This window comes from Osmerus mordax, chromosome 16, assembly GCF_038355195.1.
Source record: "Osmerus mordax isolate fOsmMor3 chromosome 16, fOsmMor3.pri, whole genome shotgun sequence".
NCBI lineage: Eukaryota > Metazoa > Chordata > Actinopteri > Osmeriformes > Osmeridae > Osmerus > Osmerus mordax.
In genome coordinates, this window is record NC_090065.1 from 16,050,787 (window position 1) to 16,074,045 (window position 23,259).

General features: G+C 43.1%; 1 protein-coding gene across 1 annotated transcript in view; it reads left to right on the forward strand.

The window, feature by feature from the left end:
- clcn2a (chloride channel, voltage-sensitive 2a) overlaps positions 1-23,259 on the forward strand; it is a 129,297-nt gene that overhangs the window by 33,206 nt on the left and 72,832 nt on the right. Inside the window, exon 2 of the mRNA XM_067253879.1 lies at positions 7,619-7,772. Within this exon, the coding sequence (XP_067109980.1) occupies positions 7,619-7,772 (154 nt within the window). The remainder of the gene's footprint in view (positions 1-7,618; positions 7,773-23,259) is intronic.

Consider the following 23,259-nt stretch of genomic DNA (forward strand, 5'->3'; position numbering starts at 1 on the left):
TGTAAATTAACAGGAATATATGGGAATTAATGGGAATAAACTTTAAATGTACAAAATTGCAGATTAGCCTATAACAGAGAACTTAAATGTAGTTAATGTAAATGTAATTAGTTAGGTGGTGGGAATGTGGAGAATGTTTTTATTTAACATTTGAATTTGACTTTTTTGGGGGGGGAGGTGGAGATCATGGGAAACTCTTTTGCATTCAATGAATGTCATTTTCTTTTATCAGTTTGTCAAAAAAAAAAATATATATATTTATGTTTGTATATGATACAGATAAATAACCCAACATTTGCTATTAATTCCCTTTAATCCACCTGTAGCTATCCCAGGGGGCCGGGCTCCAGATGGTCCCTAACTGCCTTCTCACTGGCCCACCATGGGTCCTCTAAATATGCATTATTGCTCATGGACAGGATAAAGTATCTCTAAGTTTGTTTGTGGCTGCGTGGAAGCTGTCAAGGTATGAGGTAGGGTAGGACCCAAATGCAAGGGAGTTGCGAGGCATTGCGTTGAACAGAGGGTTTATTATAAAAAACCGGGAAAACAGCTAGGGTACTCACAATGACAGGGGTATTAAGGACAAGACAAAGACTGGACACAAAACAGAAACCTAAATACACAGAGCCAAACGACACACAGGTGGACACAATGAAGCTAACGAGACAGGTGAAAACAATGACAGGGAAACACTAGGACAGGGCAAAACCAAAAACAATAGGGGGGCACGGCTGTGGCCGTGACAGAAGCATTCACAGTGATCTTATGTAGCTATTATATCTCTCAACTTGTAGCCAGTTTGCTTGTCAAATATTGCTGGAGGGAAGGAAAAGGATGGAAGAGGAGTAAGAGAAGGGGTAAGGGTAATGGAATGCTGCCTGTGTGTGATATTAGTGTCTGTTGTTGTAGTGGAAAATTCTGAAAACACTGCACTCAAATAGTCAGGACGCCAGATTAATACAAAATATTTATTCAGTACCGTAAAGTACTTAACAGAGCGCTCTATGACCGATACACTGGAGGACACGTAACACAAATGTCATTCAGCCGAGTGATACGGACCCTAAAACATACGTAGTGCCCTATTTTTACGATCTGAAACGCAAGTATCAAACGTGATTATGCGAAACGCAAGTCACTTTGTGGGCAGAGCTCGAACGCTGTTGCTATTATACCGGCGGGATAAATGACTCCTGCGCCCGACGCAAATCTAAAATGGGTTGGTCTGAAGTAGCTACATTAGTCATAGGTGTGGTTTGGGCCTAACGTGCAATAAACCAATCAGAGCGTCATCTCACATTCCCTTAAGAGGAGGCGTGCTTTTTCCATGGCGGTTTGCTATTATAATAGCGGATTTGCCAGGCGCACGCATGGTAACGGTGATTTCGCAGTCTTCAGAATTTTGTTTTCTGGTTCTTGACAACCCACTTTGTCAGGTGTCCTTATATATCTGTGTCTTGCCACTATTGGTCAAACAGGTTTGATCCGTCATTACAGCAATTAGCCTGAATAATTTGGTTAAATGTGTACGCTAGATTTATGCCTTTTTTCACATCTTCATGATTTCCCTCGTGTGGTAAAATGTTTCCTTCCGTAATTATGTAGGCCTATGGTTTGCAAAAATGGGAACTGCTGCGTCTGTGTAGATGAGAGAATCAAAGTGTAGCCTATGGGCCCTATCTTGCACCCAGCGCAATTGACTTTGTACATCGACGCATGTATCATTCCTATTTTACACTCGACTCACAACGGACCTTTTACTTCACATACGCACGTTGGTAAATTAGGGAATGAACTTCCTCAGCTGTGAACTGCTCCTGGCAAATCCACCATTATAATAGCAATCCGCCATGGAACAAGCACGCCTGCTCTTAAAGGGATTGTGAGATGACACTGATTGGTTTATTGCACGTTACGCCCTAACCACACCTATGGGTAATGTAGCTACTTCAGACCAACCCATTTCAGACTCTTAAGATTAGAGTCATTTATCCCGCCGGTATAATAGCAACAGCGCCGTAGTCCCACCCACAAAGTTACTTGCGTTTCGCGTTTCATACTTGCCAGTGGTGTAGTGGTAAAAGTATAGGTGGGTAAACTCTGAATTTTATTATTTATTTATTTACAGGGTCGTCAAGCCCCCCCCCCCCTGTTTATTTATTCATTTTTACGTTTCATTAGGCCTATTTGGATGGGGGCATCTGTGGGAGTGGGAACACTCGATGGTCTCTTCAAAAATCGCCTGATATCCATGGCTAATTAATCCATTCCGAACAGGTAGACTAATCCACAACGTGTAGGCCTATGTGTGTACTTCGTGGATCCTGATTGGTGTCGCCGCCGCAGCCGCAACGCATTGATTGGAGGGTCACAGACCATACAGCGCAGATGAAATGATTCAGACTACAACGTTTATATATTAAACAATATGAAATTTAGTCTGGTGTTTTAAAATTACACCAAATTTATTTCGGATTATTCCAACGGCAGAATACGAGGCACAGGGAATGTGCGTACACTCGCATAAACGCTATTTATAGGTGGATAAACGCAATTTCTGCAATTTAGAGGTGGATAAACGCTATTTACGAATTTCGGGAGGTGCGTAAACGGCGTTTAATTCGGATGTATACCTAGCCGAATTGCACTGTAGGGGGCGAGAACGAGTCTTCGAACCTGTGTGTATGCCTTGTGTATGAAATTATCACATCAAACGTGACGTGCTAACATGGATGCAGGTATGAAGCCGCCTGGTTTGCTTCAGGGAAAATGTATTTTTAAGAATGCTTCCCAATGAAAACCTCGACAAGACTAAGGTGTTTGCACCTTGTGCTATGCAGAATTAGTTTACTGTAGGAATTCTTCCAGTCTCAAATACCACCTAAACGCAAAGCATCCCTTAGCTAATGCAGAAGATGCCGGGCCAAGCACTGATGTAGCGCAGGGGAAGAGTCGTTGTCAAACTACAATGTTTGAGTGCAACTGAGGCAAGCCCGTCAGCACAGCTCTATCAGCCAAGATAACTAATCTAATAAACAGTTGATAAACACAAGTACATCTTATTGAACATAATTTATTTTCATCACCGATTATCATAGTAAAACAGCTTTCTCAAGCAGTTTGTGATGCATTTTGGAAACAGGAGATCTAATGCGCCACCTGGCTTGAGAAACCCGTTCTCAAAGACTTACTTCTGGTCATTATTTGGGTAGCACACATATTCTGAATGCCTTCGGCGGAATTCAAATGAGGCATTTTAATCTAGATTAATCTAGATTAACGCCAAGATTACAGTGAGATTAATCTAGATTAAAAAAAATAATCTATGCCCACCACTACTTTATTTATACAGCACATTTCAAACAAGAATTGTAGCTCAAGGTGCTTTACAGAAAATCAATAAAAACAATAATACAATCTTCTTATGACTGCTTTAATGACTTCTAATAGGCCTGCATTTGATGATCGCAGTGTTCTAGCTGGTGTGTAGTTTATAAGGGAGTTAGCAATGTAGCTATGTCCTTGTCCGTGTAGAGCTTTGTATGTGAGGAAAAGGACCTTAAAGTCAATTCTGAAGGTAACGCCAGTGTAAAGTAGCTAGGACAGGACTAATGTGTTCTCTCCTTTTAGTTTTGGTTAATAATCTAGCTGCAGAATTTTGAATGAGCTGTAGTCTTTCAGTGGTTTTCTTGGGAAGACCAGTGAAAAGTGCGTCCAGGCGGCTGGATATAAAAGCATGAATTAACTTCTCTGCATCATTTTGGTTTATGAATGGTCGTACCTTTGCTATATTCCTCAGGTGAAAGAAAGCTGTTTTGGTCACTTTATTAATGTGAGAGTTGAAATTCAGAGTCCAGGATTACACATTGACGAGACTCGTCACCTCTGGTTTAAGACAGGGGGTTAAGCCTCCTAGATTCTTAGTAAGCACATCTCTTTTGGATTTGGGGCCACATAGTAGGACTTCGGTTTTGTCTTCATTTAATTTAAGAAAGTTATCATTCATCCAAAATAGCACCAGGGTACGTTTGCGCCGGAACACGCCTCCTCTTTTTGCTGAACCGCCCCCGGGAGCGCAAGTTCATTCCCTAATTTACTGATGTGCGTTTGTGGAGGGAAAAGTCCGCTCTGCGTTGGGTAACAAAATAGGAATGATACATGCGTCGGTGTACAAAGTCAATTGCGCTGGGTGCAAGATAGGGCCCACAGTCTTATATAGACTCCTAACATATAGTCTTTCTAAACAACATTCAATCAATATAAACGTCAGTCACATTCTCCTACACAATGATCTCCTGGATCATCCAACAGACATACAATTTCCTGTCTCTTCCTATCATCAGCTCACTCCTAAAACAATACAATAGTTGAAACAACAGAACCTCAGAACCTAATGTCCCAAAACTCCTAACCCAGGTGATACGAACACTCTTGCTGGAAATCCCTCAATGTCAGGAATTCTTAAAAATCCCAAAGATGACCTTTCCAAATGGTCAACTGGCCTTTGTGGGGTCATCAACCTCATAAATAGTTTACCCTCGTGCTGCCTTCGGGTCACATGACCCAAAGGTTCATAACGAACCATCGTTGTGTTTACCCAATTTTACCCAATACAAAAACAAATATATATTTTTTTCTTTTAACCTTTGCAATGTGGGGGGTCTGAGACAGCCTAGCTGTTAAAAGAAAATGCTTCACTTTGTCTTTGTATACGGTAAATCTGTCGCAATACGACGGTGGGTCACAATGACTGATGGGTCAGAATGACCCGAAGATAACACAAGGGTTAATACAGATAGCCATCTGTCCTACCATAAACAATCCCCCAACAGTTTCTAACACTTAACATCCTCTTCAGAACTCAACTTAAATATCTATCCTTCCTGCAAACAACATAAGTTGTTGTTCCGGCATGTTTCTTATCAATGAACCACATTTAAAACACATACATTTTACATACAACCTAAAATTCTATTACAGTCGTCTTTAGTTTCTTTTTTACGGTTGCTTTGTTGGTGGTGGAGGTTGGAGTTGAAGTGGGAGAAAGATGAGCGATTTGACACCATGGCCGTCTCTCTCTCTCTCTCTTCATGCATGTCTGTCTGTCAGCCTGCACTCCAACACTGCTCTGCTCTGCTTTCTCTCCTTTCCTCACCTGCTCATGCATGCAGAGAAAATGAGTTTGTAGGAATCGTGATGCACATCTCAATGAGAGAAAAAGTGGTGTGTGTATGTTGAGGGAGGTGAGAGGGGAGGAGGCTGTATAAAGCACAGATAACATGGGGATGGCTGGAGTGAGAGTACGTACTGAAAGAAAGAGTGAAGGAGAAAGGAATAGAGAAAATTGCAGGAGTCTTCATGAACATCTCAATATTTATTCATCCAGCCTTGAGCTAGACAGATGGCGTTATGGAGTACCTTGTGTTTACAGAGGAAACAAGAAGGATATAGGGACACATTTAGAAGGGACTGTGGAAACAAATAGGGAGAAAATGAAGCAGAGGAAGGGTGCATTGATAAGCAGTTGTCTACCAGACTTCACCATCAAGGATTTCTACTTCTAGGACTATGGATTTTGTATTAAATCTAGAAAATAGTGTACGTATGTGTGTACTGGCACACTATAGGGTTTAAGCCTACATACATATGGTGCTGACTCCGGCTCTACCTATAAGAGTTGTGAAAGACAGATACCACGATGAGGATTAAAAGTTGGTGGAGCCTGACAAACTGACAGCTGGCACATTGCAGGTATTCCTCTGCAGACAGATTCTACCACCTTCCTCCATGTGTCTATAGAGCCAGAAAGGACTCTTATGCCTTGTACCCAGGGTCGGACTGGCCGTCGGGAGAGTTGGGAGATGACTCTCCCGAGTAAGTCACTCTCTGGGAGTGACTATGGCAGTTTTTTCGCAAGTCTGAGGGACCCACTGTTCAGCTGGTGGTTTTACTCAGTTCAGCACAGGAAATAAAGGTATATAAGGTAGTAAGTCTCACTTACTCACAGTCACTCTCTGGCAGTGACTTATTACATACACTTGGATTTGTAATCCAAGTGTATGTGTCACTCAACTATTAGAGCCTCCATAAAATACACAGAGAAGCAACCACATACAAGATCCAGTAACCTGTTGACTGACACACCCGTTTTGAAACTTACCATCTCTGATCCCATAGACCATATGTGTCAAACTCAAGGCCCGGCTTGGTGAAAATGAGTTTGACACCCCTGCAGTGGCGGTTCTAGACACATTTTACTGGGGGGGCAAAGGCCAGTGTTTAATCAGATGGGCACATAAAAAAACGTAAACAAATGATATTTACATTAAAATCATAAAAAAGGCTCTGGCTCTTCCTCTTAGAGCTCCTCAGCTCTATCAATACCTTGATATGTTTCTCTCACTTTTTTTTTTACTGGGGCAAAAAAAGGCTGCAGTGTCCTTGTTTCCTTCCTTGTTTCATGAAATATGAAATTTTGTCTTTGGTGTTTTAAAATTACACCAAATTTATTTCGGATTATTCCAACGGCAGAATACGAGGCACAGGGAATTTAGATGTGCGTAAACTCGCATAAACGCTATTTAGAGGTGGATAAACGCAATTTCTGCAATTTAGAGGTGGATAAACGCAATTTCCGAATTTCGGGAGGTGCGTAAACGGCGTTTACGTGCGTTTAGCCCCCACTACATCCCTACTACTTGCATTTCAGATAGTCAAAATATGGCCAAATGTGCTTTATGCACACGCTACGTTATGGCCAAGCATGCATCCTTAAAATAGCATCTGAATAATCCCAAACAAGGAAGGGATGATGTGTATATATAAAAAAGATATATATATTATTCAGTCAGCTCAGGGGGGGCCACATTTTAAAAGGGGCACTTACCCCTTTAGGCCCCCGTGTAGAACTGCCACTGCACCCCTGCCATAGACACTTTGGGGTGTTTATGAGCACATCAACCAAAAGACTGTCATTTCTGATTCAAGGGAATGAAAGCAAGTCATCCACTGTTGACTTCTGCAGCCTCCCAGCAGGTTGACTGATTCCTTGGCCATCAACCACCTATTTGGTAAACTGCACTGTCATTAAATAGAAGGAGAGAGTAAGGAGAAAAATAGATATGAACATATTTGTTCCACAGGAACACTTTCACACTGTCTGATGTTTTTTTCAATGCTTATGTACACCTGCATCACTGACTGACACTAAAGGCCTCCAAACCTATCCAATCCAATGGCCCTATAGCTGAAGTGGTGTTTAAGACATGGCTGCTATGGCCGCTTTATAGCTCATTGATTGATTGTGTTTGCTGCGATGGCTGCCTCTCAGTGAGTCCATTAGTCACTTGTTGCTGTCTGTAGGTAGGTCCTTACCAATGCATTCTGTTTGCTAAGGCCCAGGTGGAGTACTTTGTGTTTGGAGTGGCTACTTGATTAAGTACTTCAATAATTAATGACTGGTCGTGAGTTGTTAACGCCTGGTTAACAGCACAAGTTTTGGTTTTCCATCCTGCACACAGGTTATTTTGAACTGACTAAAAGTACAGTAGAGTTTCCAGTGGTTTCAACGCTTTTGAAAACCCCTTAAATTTTTTTGTCTATCCCTGCTTCTCAGATGTATGGGCGCTACACACAGGAACTGGGTGTGTATGCCAAAGAGGAGGCGGCCCGCCTTCGGGATGGAGGTGGGCTGCGGAGGACCACCAGCGTCCGGAGTCGTTCATCAGAACTGCTGGAGTATGAGAAAGACCCCTGCGCCAAGTGTCATAGTAAGTGAACTCACCATGCCACCCATGCAGCAGTTTTTTCGCAAGTCTGAGGGACCCAGTTAGTGATATCCAGTTGGATGGTCCAGAATACAAAGTGTTCCCATATAAAAAACACAAACTACCCACTAATTGAGTGTGATGACAGAATTGGTGATCGAAAACGTAATAAAACTGTGTTTAAAATAGTCGTGAACATGTTAAATTTCTTATTTTAACGTTTTGTTATTATTATTTTATTTGTAAAGTGATTGTTTATCGTACAATTGCTAAGAGGAGATGACACTGACAGGGTGTTTGGCGCTTAGACCCTATGGGGAAATCAGGTTATCAATGGGCATCAGCCCTGCTGCATGACGAGAGATACCCCCATGGAATCCAGACATTGGTGGCGGTGGCGGTGACCCAGCAAGCCGAGGAGGCAGACAAGAGACAAAGCCTGGAAGACCGGGTGGTGATGGGGGTAGGGTCTCGCACAATGGTATCAGGGACAAAGTGAGGCAGGGAGAGAAACATATTTAAAGGCATGGTAGCAGTACAATGGGCTTGTCACTGTGCTATTGGATAGAAGTAATCGTCTGATCGACCAGCTGAACCCCGATGACGGCCAAGGCATTGAGGTAAAGGAAAAGGAGAGAGTAGGGCTTGGCGGTATGGCATAAAATGTTTATAGGCTCCCAGGTGATAATGGCTCACCTGGGAGCACTCAGGAGAGCGGAGTGGACCCACGTCGAGGTGTCGAGAGACGGCTTTGCTCTCAAGCCGGGACCTTACTTGCGGGGAAGTTCGTTGCCTACCGGACAGTTCGTTCGTGTTTATTTCTTTTGTTTAATCCCTATCTGAACTACCACGCCTAGCAGCTACGAAGGTGCTAGTCGGCGCAGGGCCATTCGCCTGGACTGGCCAAACAACGCAGCATAGTAAGCTGGTTAACCACCTGGCCCCTCACAGACACACCTAGCGTCGAACACCTCTCACTAACACGCCTATGCACCGCATACAAGGTAGGGCGTTCTCCGGTAGACAGCGGGATCCAGATATAGCCTACCCCTAGACTACGGTTGTATCGGTGGGCGTCAGCTGCTATCAGGAGGTATTTCCTAACACAATGCAATCCACACCGCAGCGGCTAATCTACCGCACTGGATTTGGATTGGGTAACTCCTGTGTCGCATGAGTTGAATTTTCTAACTTTTGCAGTGCTTTACATTTTTTACCATTTCCGACAGAAAAGGCCCCCTTTTTATACCAATTCTTCTTCCGTCCGGCACATCAACCCCACTGGCATTATTTTCAGACGTCATTAACGATTGCTTACACTTGCCAACAAAAGCAGTTTACTCCAATCAATGTTTGCTTCTTCTGGAGTTGCGCTAGCTTGTTTGTTGACTTTCATTGGCTGGCACAATGCGTGCAGTGTTCATGCTTGAAAGTTTTTTTTTGTAAAATATACTAATTTTAAGTATCCCCACTAGGCTGTATCACTTGACTTATATTTTATACCAAACAGAAACACGTAATACATTTATTAATATATCGTGATATCCATGATATGGCTAAATCCATATCATGGCACAATGCCATACCGGTATTCAGGTGGCTAAGCGGTTAGAGAATCGGGCGAGTAATCAGAAGGTCGCTGGTTCGATCCCCGGCCGTGTCCATGACGTCCATGACTTCACCCTACTTACCTCAGGGGAATGTCCGTGTACTTACTGTAAGTCGCTCTGGATAAGAGCGTCTGCTAAATGACTAAATGTAAATGTATTCACGTTCATACCGGTATACCGCCCACCCCTAGGGGAGAGCATGCATAGCGGGGGGAATGTGTAGTGAGACAGAATGGTTAGACAGCCCGAGCATGACTGAACTTGCATTAAACTTCATTACTGTGTACCCACATAGATTATCAGAAAGCACATTTATTCAATAATGTGTAGATACAATTTCCTGCATTTCTACTAAAAGTAAAGTATCCACTTTATATTGTCTTGCTGGTAGTCAGCTACACTGCATTTTCTCCCTGAATAAAACCCTTTGAAGTTGATTCAAACTACTGTTCCAGAGTTGTTACTCAACATGCAAATCTGTCAGTAAATGTGCTGGAATAAGGGTACGAAAACTGGCATATGCTTGACAGTGTGCCAGAATAATATCAATAGTTTTGTATATCCAGGTACACACCACCTGTTGAGATTTTATGAATAGAAAGGGCTGATTATTAGCTTTGGTCAGCTTTGGGACAAAGGTTAAGAAACGGTTGACATTTCAAGGTGAAATTGCATGAAATTGCACATGGTACTTCAGAATGATGTCATCTTGAAGCCAACAAGGTTTGAAAAACCATCAGTCAAAATTATATTTGATTTATTGACACAAAGATATTGAGGTAATGTGGATATTTACATAAATACACCCCTTTCAACCATTTTGTATTGCATTTCTTATTCCATTTCACCCTATATAAAGACACATCTGCCCGCACACTATCCCCATCCATGCTGTTTCCCTCTCTCCCAGTGCAGGTCACACGAAGGCAAAAATGCTGCGGCGGCCCCATGAGGTTTAGAAGTAGTTCAAAAACATGCCTCCCACAATTGACACATTCTAACCACAACACTCTATTCAAACTTTCCCGAAGATGGCTTGAAAACTGCGGATATTGAAACTCTTCTTGAGTTAATCTCTTTCCAGAATCTCAGTCAATGCACAATTAACAATAGTCATGTGGGCAACTGGGCTAGGGCAGAGCTCATCTTCAGCTCCTTGCGAGAATAGCCTGTGACAGTACAGCAGCCGACTCTCTGGTCACATGTATTGTTTTAGGGAGTGAGACAGAAGAGAAAAGGAACAGCTGCATGTCTGTATCATGATTGTGGATGGACTAATGACTGTGGATGTGGATGGACCAATGAGAACTGTGTTCTATAAAATGGTCTGTTGAAGGATGTTCTTGGGGGTCCAGGACCATCAGCTGGGTAGTGCTGGTGTCTGCTGGACTCTCCGGTTCCATTCTAGAATGCTAGATAGAGCCGTATGGAATTGTCTTTGTGTTATTGTCTTATGTTTGTGTGTCAATTACGTTATGTTGGTAAAACGTTATTATGTATACGTCATACTTCAAATAAACATTAACTTTTGTACTTCACCCAACTTCATCTTACCGATTGATTCTCTCAAAAACTTCCGCAACAAGATATAAAGAGAGAAAGGAAAGAACAAATAGATAGATGCAGTCCAGTGTGACTGGTCTCTCTCTGGCATCCTTCAACTGTTCACAAAGCCTTGTCATTGACGGGGACTACTGGATGAAATGTTGGTCTCTAAGCATCTTTAGAGAATTACAGATGCTATTCCTCAGGTGTCTTTATCAGCTACATATTGTTGTAAATAACATTTCAAGAACAGCCTAGATAGAATTAGTTTTAGAAGACATAGGTTGACTGACAGTATCAGTACTCTCCCAAACAGGACTTGACGTGGAAGTTTTTGAGAGGATCAATTGTAAAGCTGAAGTCGGGTGAAGTACAGAGGTAATGTTTATTTGACGTATACATAATAACGTTACCAACTGTCAGGAATATTAATCTATCAAGCATTGCACAGTCAGTCAGTGAACAAGTTTAAGAAAGCTTTATTGCTTGCGGCCGGCCCACAAGGAGACAAAAACATCACACGCAATTGTGCTACAAAGTTTGTCTGCTCGCATTTTGTGCTAGCAAGCTATTTAAACAGAACCGCTCTTGACTGTTATTGGCTAAAACAAAGGCATGCAAATGTCCCATGGCTCTTCTTCATTGGCTCCCTTGCATAGACCTGGCGCGCGTGTGCGTGCGTGTTTAAGTGTGTACGTGTTTACGACATCAACCCTGATTGAAACACAACAACAGGATCTCCTGGGGGGTGTTCCATCCATAGATATATATAAAGTAGATTTCTTACGAGTCTAGAACGTCCGCACATGGCGGCCATCTTGCTACAGTCAACTTGCTCACCAATAACATTGTGTTGATGCTACATGTACTTTTTAAATGACCATAACTTAATTTTCAAAAAACGGTTTGGTTTGTTATCAACGTCAGAGATGTCTTCTTTTAGCTAACAATCTGCCGTGTCACTTTGTGAGGACCCGCCAAGTGACGCAAGCTCAGCGGTGTTTGAGGGGTCCCTGAATATTTAAATATATTTACATTTATTTATTTAGCAGACGCTTTTATCCAAAGCGACTTCCAAGAGAGAGCTTTACAAAGTGCATAGGTCACTGATCATAACAACAAGATAGCCAAAAAACATCGCGAGTAGCCAAAACATGAAGCACACATTGTGAACAACCAAAGTAAGTGCCAAAGGGAAGAACCATAAAAGCATGTAGTTAAACAAGTTACAATTAAACAACATGAACAGCTATAAGTGCAAGTGTACCTGTGGAAAAAAGCAAGCAACAGTAATAAAACAATATATCACAGCGAGAACAAAAATTTAAATCAGTTACCACTAACCACAAGAGCAACAAGTCTCTAAGCAAGAGTCATTGTGATCCATGAGGAAACTAACATCGGGTCAAGCGAACCATTCCTAAGTACCGTTGTACTCCCGGAACAAGTGCGTCTTGAGCCTTTTCTTGAAGGTGGAGAGACAGTCAGTATCTCTGATGGAGGTGGGGAGTTGATTCCACCACTGGGGGGCCAGACAGGAGAAGAGCTTGTGTTGGGACCGGGCGGTTGTCTGAAGAAGACCGTAGGTGACGGGTGGGGGTGTAAGGCTGCAGGAGAGACTTGATGTAGACGGGTGCAGTCCCGTTCACTGCTCGGAAGGTCAATACCAGGGTCTTGAATCTGATACGGGCCATGATAGGTAGCCATTGGAGAGAGATGAGGAGCGGGGTAACATGGGAGCGTCTGGGTAGATTGTAGACCAGGCGGGCCGCTGCGTTCTGAATCCTCTGAAGAGGGCGGGTTGCACATGCTGGGAGACCAGCGAGCAGCGAGTTGCAATAGTCCAACTTGGAGAGGACAAGTGCTTGGACTAGCAGCTGGGTGGAGTGCTCAGACAGGTATCTCCTGATCTTCCGGATGTTGTAGAGGGCGAATCTACACGACTGGGAGACCGCAGCAATGTGGGCCGTGAGGGAGAGCTCGTCGTCCATGGTAACCCCAAGGTTCCTGGCAGAGGATGAAGGGGAATATATATAACTAGGTCATAGTAAATGGACGTTTATTAAGTTTATTCTTGAAGTACTTTCAATAATTCAAAGTGCACTTGAAAGTATTGCGAAGTATATTTCTGAGGCACTAAAGGAAGTATAGTTCATGAACTGAAAGTGCACGACACAGGTTACTTTACAGAATTCCGAAGTAAACCTCAAATACACTATAAGTGTACTTTAAAGTGTACAAAATGACCTAAAGTGGGCCAATTCAGTTTAACTACTTAGTACAAAAATAGTATATAAATAAGTACACTGCTAGTATACTTTAAGTTACATGATAAGTGTATACTGTTTTATACTGTGGGGGTCAGATGGCTGAGCGGTTAGGGAGTCGGGCTATTAATCAGAAGGTTGTTGGTTCGATTCCCGGCCGTGCAAAATGACGTGGTGTCCTTGGGCAAGGCACTTCACCCTACTTGCCTCGGGGAGAATTTACATTACATTTTACATTTATTCATTTAGCAGATGCTTTTATCCAAAGCGACTTCCAAGAGAGAGCTTTACAAAGTGCATAGGTCACTGATCATAACAACAAGATAGCCAAAAAACATCGCGAGTAGCCAAAACATGAAGCACACATTGTGAACAACCAAAGTAAGTGCCAAAGGGAAGAACCATAAGAGCATGTAGTTAAACAAGTTACAATTAAACAACATGAACAGCTATAAGTGCAAGTGTACCTGTGGAAAAAAGCAAGCAACAGTAATAAAACAATATATCACAGCGAGAATTTTTTTTTTTATCAGTTACCACTAACCACAAGAGCAACAAGTCTCTAAGCAAGAGTCATTGTGATCCTTGAGGAAATTAACATCGGGTCAAGCGAACCGTTCCTAAGTACCGTTGTACTCCCGGAACAAGTGCGTCTTGAGCCTTTTCTTGAAGGTGGAGAGACAGTCGGTGTCTCTGATGGAGGTGGGGAGTTGATTCCACCACTGGGGGGCCAGACAGGAGAAGAGCTTGTGTTGGGACCGGGCGGTCTTGAGCGGTGGGACCACCAGGCGGTTGTCTGAAGAAGACCGTAGGTGACGGGTGGGGGTGTAAGGCTGCAGGAGAGACTTGATGTAGACGGGTGCAGTCCCGTTCACTGCTCGGAAGGTCAGACCAGCGAGCAGCGAGTTGCAATAGTCCAACTTGGAGAGGATGAGTGCTTGGACTAGCAGCTGGGTGGAGTGCTCAGACAGGTATCTCCTGATCTTCTGGATGTTGTAGAGGGTGAATCTACACGACCGGGAGACCGCAGCAATGTGGGCCGTGAGGGAGAGCTCGTTGTCCATGGTAACCCCAAGGTTCCTGGCAGAGGATGAAGGGGTCACCGTCGCAGATCCCAGGGTGATTGAGAGATCGTGGGAGATGGAGGGTTTAGCCGGGATGATGAGAAGTTCTGTTTTGGCGAGGTTCAGCTGGAGGTGGTGCTCGGTCATCCAGGCGGAGATGTCTGTGAGGCAGGCCTCAATCCTAGCTGAGATCCCCGGATCGGTCGGGGGGAACGACAGGTACAGCTGCGTGTCGTCAGCGTAGCAGTGGTAGGAGAAGCCATGGGAGGTGATGATTGAATGTCCCTGTACTTACTGTAAGTCGCTCTGGATAAGAGCGTCTGCTAAACGACTAAATGTAAATGTAATACTAAGTATACTTACAAAATAAACTTGAAGTATACTTCTTTTTTGTAAGTGTGCAAACGCCTTTGTAAACCGAGATTTGTTAAAACGTTTGTTAACCGAGACCGTAGGTCTAAAACTAATTCTATCTACAAACAAATAGTTTTAACAAATCGAGGCGACAAAGCGTTTGCTGACCTGTCGAGGAGTAAACATTTGGTTTCTTATATACTATAACAATACGTGGGAAGACCACAAATCAAACAGGTCGAATCTGGAGCAGACGCCATGTTGTCAGAGCCATCAGCTGCACTTGCACTGGTGACGTCACTACATCTCCAAGGCAACATATCAACAACATCAATTCGTCTTCTGTCTGCTTCAGATACTTCTTTAAAATGGGAAGCGATTGCGGGGCGTTTGCGGACCTGTGCAAAAACCATATTTGGTTGTTTTAGTTTTTTTTTTGGCCATTTAGGCTACTTTGTTGCCGAGCAGATGCCACGTTGTTAAGGTCAATGGCTACATCTCCAAGGCAACCGCTTGTTGCTAGGTCCGTAAAAACGTTTATTTACCTCTGCGAACTTTCAGGAGGTATCCACCTCAGGGGGTCTACTGTAGAAATGATTATGGGTGCAACTTCCGGTGAGTAGCGGAAGTTGCGGTTTGCTATACGTTAGTCCCAGCCAGCCGTCAACAGTGATTCTTTCTAAAGTAATTTCAACTGTAATGTAGTTTGTTTTTAAACATATGTCGTCATTTATATCGTTATTATTATTGTTATAAAATGTCATTGCGGAGCTCTGGTAGGCTACCTGTTGCGCTGTTCGCGGCTTTACTTACAACCAGACTTAGCTAAATCTGTGGCTTCAACGACAGTGTGTTGAACACACCCACAACAAAAAGGGATTGTTCTTGTGACAAACGGTACAGTTTCCATCGCCTGCCAACAGATGAGGACTACAAAAGAATGTAGCTGAAAAACCTAGCCTTGAAAATACCACCCAAAACACAAAAAGCCGACGGAGGAAATCCGCATCCTACTTTGTGTTTGGGGTACGAAAACCTCTACAGATTTAGTTGCAGTACTGCCAGTAAAGGTGGGATGCAAGTGTTCATATGGGAATTGTTGTGGGTTAGTAGTGCCCTGGTCCATCAACACATGAGCACCCAGCCGTTTGTATTTCACCTGACGATGAAACTAAAACCCAGGACCGGTGATGTGGGACTTTGAGGCTCTGACTAGGCTCTGTCTGCTTTAAGGTAGACAAGGTTGTGTCCCACCTCCTTTATTAAAACGCGACCAACTTTATTGCTGTCGAGGTAGCTACTGATAAGACTCAGAGCTTTTCAGGTTATTTATCGCTTCACCGTCCGTAGCAACAGAGTTAATAAAGTAGCTAAAGATGCTAGTGTAAGTTATTTGAGGCCACCTTTTCAGTCGTCCTCCCATCCCTCGATAGTAGAAGGCAGAGGTATGATCAAATTGTCCCATTTCAGGTGTAACAGGCTGTGTTTTATTTCGCATCAGAATTAGTTTACCGCAATGTTTATGAGCGTTACCATGACAATCCCCGACTCCGGAAGTCGCGCCCATAGACATATATACATGACTATGGTCGCGCCCATAATCCAGGAAATGGATCATGGGAGCTGGGAATAAGGTGGATATAAAATTGGTCTTCTGGACCAATAGGAACAGCGTATTGGTCCAATTATTACACTAGTATATCAGAAACCGGATTCAGATATTTTTTCGGCACTTAAACTTGTATGGTTCACTGACAAATATCCCAGTTCCAGCGTAACTGGTATAAAAAGACAACCAAAATAATCTTATTTTCCATCTGAAGTAACTTTCAGCATTAGTCTAATGTAGTTTTCATGGTCGTGTGTCTCCACTGAGTCTCTTTGCTACGATGCACTTAGCGATCTACGACTGCTCTGGAGCTCTCGTTAATCTACGAGCATTTTCAAGTGCCTCTTTAGCTACGATGGCTTCGGGAAACGGCCCGTACAACTAAGATCCATCGTACGATGAATTCTACGATCAATTTAAGGCCAAAATATGCTTCTGCATCTCCGTTTACGGATGGGCGGGCGCACGGATACGGACGGATAGACTTTGTTTATGGTTCTCCGTAGGCTGTGGGTGCTGAAAACAATTCACCGCCAGAAGAGTAGGTGGCGCAACGGTTTTTTGTAAGTCGTCGTCGAGTGTTTATTTACCTAGGTTATCGAGAAGTCGGAGCGAATTTACAAATTAGCCGTTTTATCAATAAAATACGTACATTTTCAGCAACTACATTGCCCATTGATTTACATGTACTGTTTAGCTGAAATATGAATTCAAAAAACTTACAGCAATGGCAAAGGATTCTGTTATTACGGCAACCCCGCCCCTGACGCAAGCGGTTCTTAATACTGACCAATCACAGCCAAGGGGGTCTCCGTAGCTCTCCGAAATTACGACGGACAGTAAAGGCCGATTTATACTTCTCCGTTTTTACTGAGACGGACACAGGGAACGCCCTCTCAGACGAGGAACTCCCTCTCCGTGCCCTCTCCGAGCCCCTCGGAGAGCTCTACGTGCACCTCCTGATTTTCCTGACTATCCGTCCGTCATTTTACGGATACCCCTTGGCTGTGATTGGTCCGTATTAAGAACCTCTTGCGTCAGGGGCGGGGTTGCCGTGACCAACAAGACGGAACAGAATACTTTGACCTGCCTTTGCTGTAAGTTTACAATTCATATTTCAGCTAAACAGTACATGTAAATCAGCATCTGAATTAAAATGTGACGAGAAATGGGCAGTGTAGTTGCTGAAAATGTGCCTATTTTATTGATGAAACGGCTAATTAATTAACCTAGCTAGCATCGCAGTGCAGCGCCACCTACTCTTCTGGCAGTGAAGTGTTTTCAGCACCCACAGCTTCGCAGTACTATAAATTCAACCAATCCGTCCGACTCCGTCCGTCTGTCCGTAACGGAGTCGGAGAAGTATAATTCGGCCTTTAGAAAATTCAGGAGGTGCACGTCAAGGTGTCCGAGGCTGTCCGAGGGCTGACGGAGAGCTCGTAGATTTTATTAGGCTGATCGAAATAAACCACTTAAGAAATTATGTCACTTAAACTGTTTTCAAAAGTCATTGGATAATTGACATAGGCCTAAACTATAAAAGCAGTGCGTCAAAAGATAATTTATTAATATGACCCATCATGGCGTGTCCATTCATCGACAACCCTGTGGACGAAGGTGCACAGATCATTCAAAGAGCGTTAACCCAACCAGCCCCACGGGTCTTCAGAGACAGAAACAATCCGCTGTGCTTCCCTGACGATTATCTGTGGGAGAGGTATCGGTTCAGCAGGCCCAGCATAGTTTACCTATGTAGTCTGCTGGAGCTGCACATAAAGAAAAAACCCCACTGCAGCCAGGCTTTGACCACTGTACAGTCCGTCTGCATAGCTCTGCGTTTCTTTGCTTGTGGGACATTCTTGTACAGTGTTGGGGACGCAGAACGTCTTGCAAAGGCAACTGTATGCCGGGAAATAAGAACGGTATACCTTGCTCTAAAGCGGTACCTGAATATCTACGTCTGTTTTCCTGGTCATCGTGAGATACGAGTCAAAGAGACTTTTTATTCAATTGCAGGTATGTGACAGTATTATTTTCAAGAAGTCTGCAGGTTGACAAGCATTTATTGACTCCTCTCCTTCAGGCTTCCCTAATGTCATAGGGGCAAAGTACCCATGTGCGAATCCAAGCCCCATCTGGACCTGTGGAGGCAGACTATGTCAATCGGAAATCTTTCCATAGCCTAAATGTACAGGTATGTACCAGCCGAGGACAGCTGTCCATACACTTGAGGGGGAAAAATTATTAATTAGATTGGATGAAATGTGCCCTTCTACAATAGAGCTAATTATATATTTCTATAGGCATGCCTAGCGATTTCAAATTAACGTTCTTTAAAGCAGTGTGCCCCATAATTGAACACACTTATCTTGTCAGATGATCTGCAATGCAAGTTGCCTGATCTCCAACATTGAGGCAAAATGGCCCGGCTCTGTCCATGATTCACGAATATTTCGAGCATCATCTCTTTGACAGAGGTTTGCAAAAGATTAAGTATTGCTAATCTTCAACAAGCTTCTGTAGGCCTACTGCACACTGCCTGGTCACTCGCGCGCGGTGTTTCTTGAGTTTTATTGAGCACTGGTCACTCGCGCTGTGTTTATTGAGTGAATTTTGACTATGGCAGTCAGTGTAATAGTGTGTGATATTCCCTGCCATAAAGTCAACATTTCTGTGTATCGCCAACCTGTTATTGAATGAATATGGTAACTATATTGTGATATTTACGATTACAGGTAAGAACGATATATAAATGTATCGACCCCCCCGACCTGTGGTTTTTACCTCTTTTGGGGGGTCCGAGCCTTAATCGGGGGGATCAGACCCCCCCAAACCCCCCCCCCGTAATTCGCACACTGAACGCAAGTATTATACACAATGATTTATTTAAGAGAATGTCATTATAATGAACAAATACTAGAGAAGTTATGGGTTAGTTTGAGTCGAACAGTACAGTAGGCCTAGTCCAGGTTATAGAGTGTGCTACACAATGGCTGTGTAGAGCACGTGGGGAACGAAAGTCAGGTTAAATCATTGGCAACCTAAATCAAATAAGTAAGGGTTAATGCCCGACGAGGTGTACAATATCACCTGATAATGGACGATGCAGAGGCGTGAACCGTCCAACGCGCTTCCATTATCAGGTGATATTGTACACATCGAAGGGCATTATCCCGCTTATACCATGGTCACTTGCCAACGATTAATTTATGTTTTCAAGCGTTTTGCAAAAGAAAATCTAATGTTTTTTAACGTTAGCCAACTCTGATATTTCTAGTCCGCTCAACTCATAGAACCAACACCAGCTTTCCTTTGGATGAGTTATTAGCCCGAAAGCTAACGTTATGCTAGCCAGATTAAAAGGCAATAACATTGTGTACGGTTGACAAACAGTAAATATAATTTTACAGTATGTTTGACAAGAAGATTTGCTAGCTAACCAGCCATGTCACTGTCCCAAAGCTACAGTACGGCCGCAGCCTGTGGAGCGAGTTGAATAGCAACCCAGCTAACACAGTTACGTTGCCGCAACGTCACTCGATGACCAAACATACGTTGCCGGGACCGTGCATCTGTGGGACGCCAGAACGTAACCGCAACGTAATCTTTTGACGTTGCCAGTCCGTAACCGCGACGTCGTGGCAACGTTATTTTCCGACGTTGCCAGTCTGTAACCGCGACCTCCTAGCAACGTCATTTTCCGACGTTGCCAGTCTGTAACCGCGACCTCCTAGCAACGTCATTTTCCGACGTTGCCAGTCTGTAACCGCGACCTCCTAGCAACGTCATTTTCCGACGTTGCCAGTCCATAACCGCGACCTCCTAGCAACGTACTTTCGTGACGTTGCCAGTCCGTAACTGCAACGTTAACTAAGTAACCTATATTTCTCAATTCTACTGCTTATATTGGGGCGGTTCATATGCAGACCTCATTTGCCCAAAATGCTACTTGTTCTTGTATAATAGGCTACATGGTAGCCAACTTTAGGAGGACTATGTTTGTGTGATGTGTAGCCTGACTCCAGCTAATCATAAACAAGGCAGCATTTCCATGTAACATTGTCATTTTATTTCAAACAAAGTGCCAAACAGTGAATTAAAATCTTCTGCCAGTCCCCGCTACAGGTCCTGTCTGTTGGCCCTGACAATGAAGCACAAAATAAGTTAGTGTTCTATCAACATAATTGCACGTGTAAAAAGGCGCTATACAAGTCATAAAAAAATCGCATCTAAAATAATATTCCCCCCCCCCACACATCCCTTGTGGTGTGGGGGGTTTGAGTTGTCAGCACCTTCCTGGTCGTCGGTCAGCCAACGCTGGACCTGGTCGCGAGTCTCCCGGTCCTGTCCTACATCTATAAAGTTGAACAATGGATTTTGGTGTTTTAAAAACCCACCGACACTGTATGACTATGTTTAGCCTGTGTTCTGCTCCTCTCTCTCACCAACCGTCTCTGGAGGAGGGGATCCCTCTCTGAATTGCTCCTCCCAAGGTTTCTTCCATTTTTTCTCCTGTTGAGTTTTTTGGGAGTTTTTCCTTGTCTTCCTTGAGGGTTTAGGTTGGTTGAGGGGCAGTTTTATGGGCATATGTGAAGCCCTCTGTTACATGCTTGCGTGTAAAAAGGGCTATACAAATAAATTTGATTTGATAATATACATCATCAAAAAAATATATGTGATTCTAGATTTTTGTCACATAGCCATGTGAAAGGTTGGATATGGAAGCTGCAATCATGATTCATTCACCTGGCTTGTGTTGAATGGGCTGCCGGGGTGTGTTTGAGTGTCTCCTCTATGAGGAGCTCCACAGCTTTCTCTCCCAGTCCCGTCTTCCACTTCATCACAGCGTCTGGAATTAGAAGTCATGAACTTATTGTCAGCACCAATGTGAACGTTGAACGCTACGTGTAAGCCATAGTTCATGGCATCTCCAAACACTTACCACTCTCTTTCGCAACTCCAGCACCTTAAGGAGCTCCTCAAGGTCTTGGAGTTCAGCCTGTGTTTGGGCCACCTGTAGGTCCATCACTGGCACCTCTTCAGTGTGTCTGCCCTGTAGTCGCCTGAATAGGAGAGCCTCTCGCTGGTTCTCCTCCAATGTCTCCATCTTCCGGAGCATAACCTGTAATGTGTCTGTCATTAAAGACAAGTAAAACAAGTTTACAAGAGTTAGCATGATTGGCATACACTGTGGTTCATCTAGATTAGCTGTAACTTTGATGTAAATAACAAATGTTACCTTGAATGGTTGTATACAAAGCATATATTTTTTTCAGTGTCTTATATTTGCACTTGCCTGGCTGCCAGCTGTTTTCCTGGGCCCCCAATGGGTTCACCTCCACCAGACCAGAGTTGACATCTAGGGGTATGGAATCTGGTGATGCAAAAGTTTTTAAGTCATGCTTTTGCTTCAAAACAGCCTTTAGGGTTGCCATGGCTCATACAATTATTGTCACTGTTTTAAACTTCATTCATTAATTTACCATCATTTCCCAGGGACACAGTGCTAGGCCGTGTGACGGTGGTAGGATAATCTGTACAGAAATGAAAGTGGAATGTAGTTTATGTACATAGTATTAGCATATTGATATTAAAGGAGTAGCATTGCACATATGTGATCGTTCGAAAGCAGGGCTCCACATCGTAGCGTCGCACATGTGTGATTCTGAACATTCCAACCGACTATTTTCCGATAGACAAAAACTTTATGACAAACGCTATAGTATGGCTTCAAAATTTACAATTAGTAGGCTAACAAGTAACACTATCAGGTAGTAGCATTGCTACGAGTATTATGCTAGGTTGCTAGGTAACAGAAGCTAATTAAAGCTACCTAGCTGCCGTTTTGGAAAAATAACTGGTGGAAGCGTCGGAAATATTTAGAACTCACGCATCTAAAGGTTAAAAAGAATAAACTTATCCAAAAACAGTACATGTCATGTACAAATTGGAAAAATTAGCGACATGATACTTTTATAGACGCCATTGCTGTGCATTCCATGGCCGACTGTGATTAAAACGTGATCAGCCACGCTAGCTCCACAGTCTTTGAAAATTCCGGGCTAAATAAACTATTTTGGGACAAGGTTTTTTAACAGTTCTGAACGTTTATTTTCACTGATTCTTTTGTGGGTGATTTGTGAGACGCTAAACTTTGATAACATGTAGGCCTATGCATTTTCAGTATTTCAACATAACTTTCTGGGGGTTTAACCTCTACTGTACTGTAGCTAGCGAAATCCTAACGTAAACAATGTGAATCAGATGGCACATAAACAGGTTAAATAGCCTAAATTTCAAACATATAGTTACGTATTAACATGCCCATCCAATTTCTGAAATTGTTTATATATTTAAAACTATTTCTGTAAAGAAAGTCACCTTTGAAGTAGCTAATTTCCAGTTGAAATCCAATGCGTACAAGACGGTGTTGAACCCCTGCAAAATCTCTTCTGAAACCCCAGTTTCAGCGATGCGTTGAAATGGGCATGCGCAAAGTTGTTGCTCAGGGGCAGACTGAGGGGCAGGTTTGCTAAGGAAGAATTGTAATATTCTGTGATGACTTGTCTTTGGAAATGAAACTCTTAAGAGTCGCTTACCTTTTGGTCACATTTAACAATTTTGTATTACAAAAATTATTGGAGCACAAATTTGCATTGTGTGTCATACAGCTTTGGTGTGCTATACAAAGAATGTTTGCTTAATCATGTTACACATCACACATTAATTGCTTTTGTACATGTTTATAGTAAAGAATGAAAGACTAAATTATATTCCAAATTAAGTCTTTTATTTATTAAAGCTATGTTTCTGCATATGAGAACATTGATGACCAATGACATGCTGGAGCTGAGCTGCACATGAATTACATGCATTGTCTACATTGAAATTCATGTAGACTATGGCTACATTGCAAAAGTGTCAGAACTGAGAACAGTCCAGTGTGATCTCTCCATCTCTGGATAAACCACTATATTGCACTCGAGATCCGTTGTCCTGCGACCAAAGAGCGACTTAACCGCAACTTAACCCATGGTACCA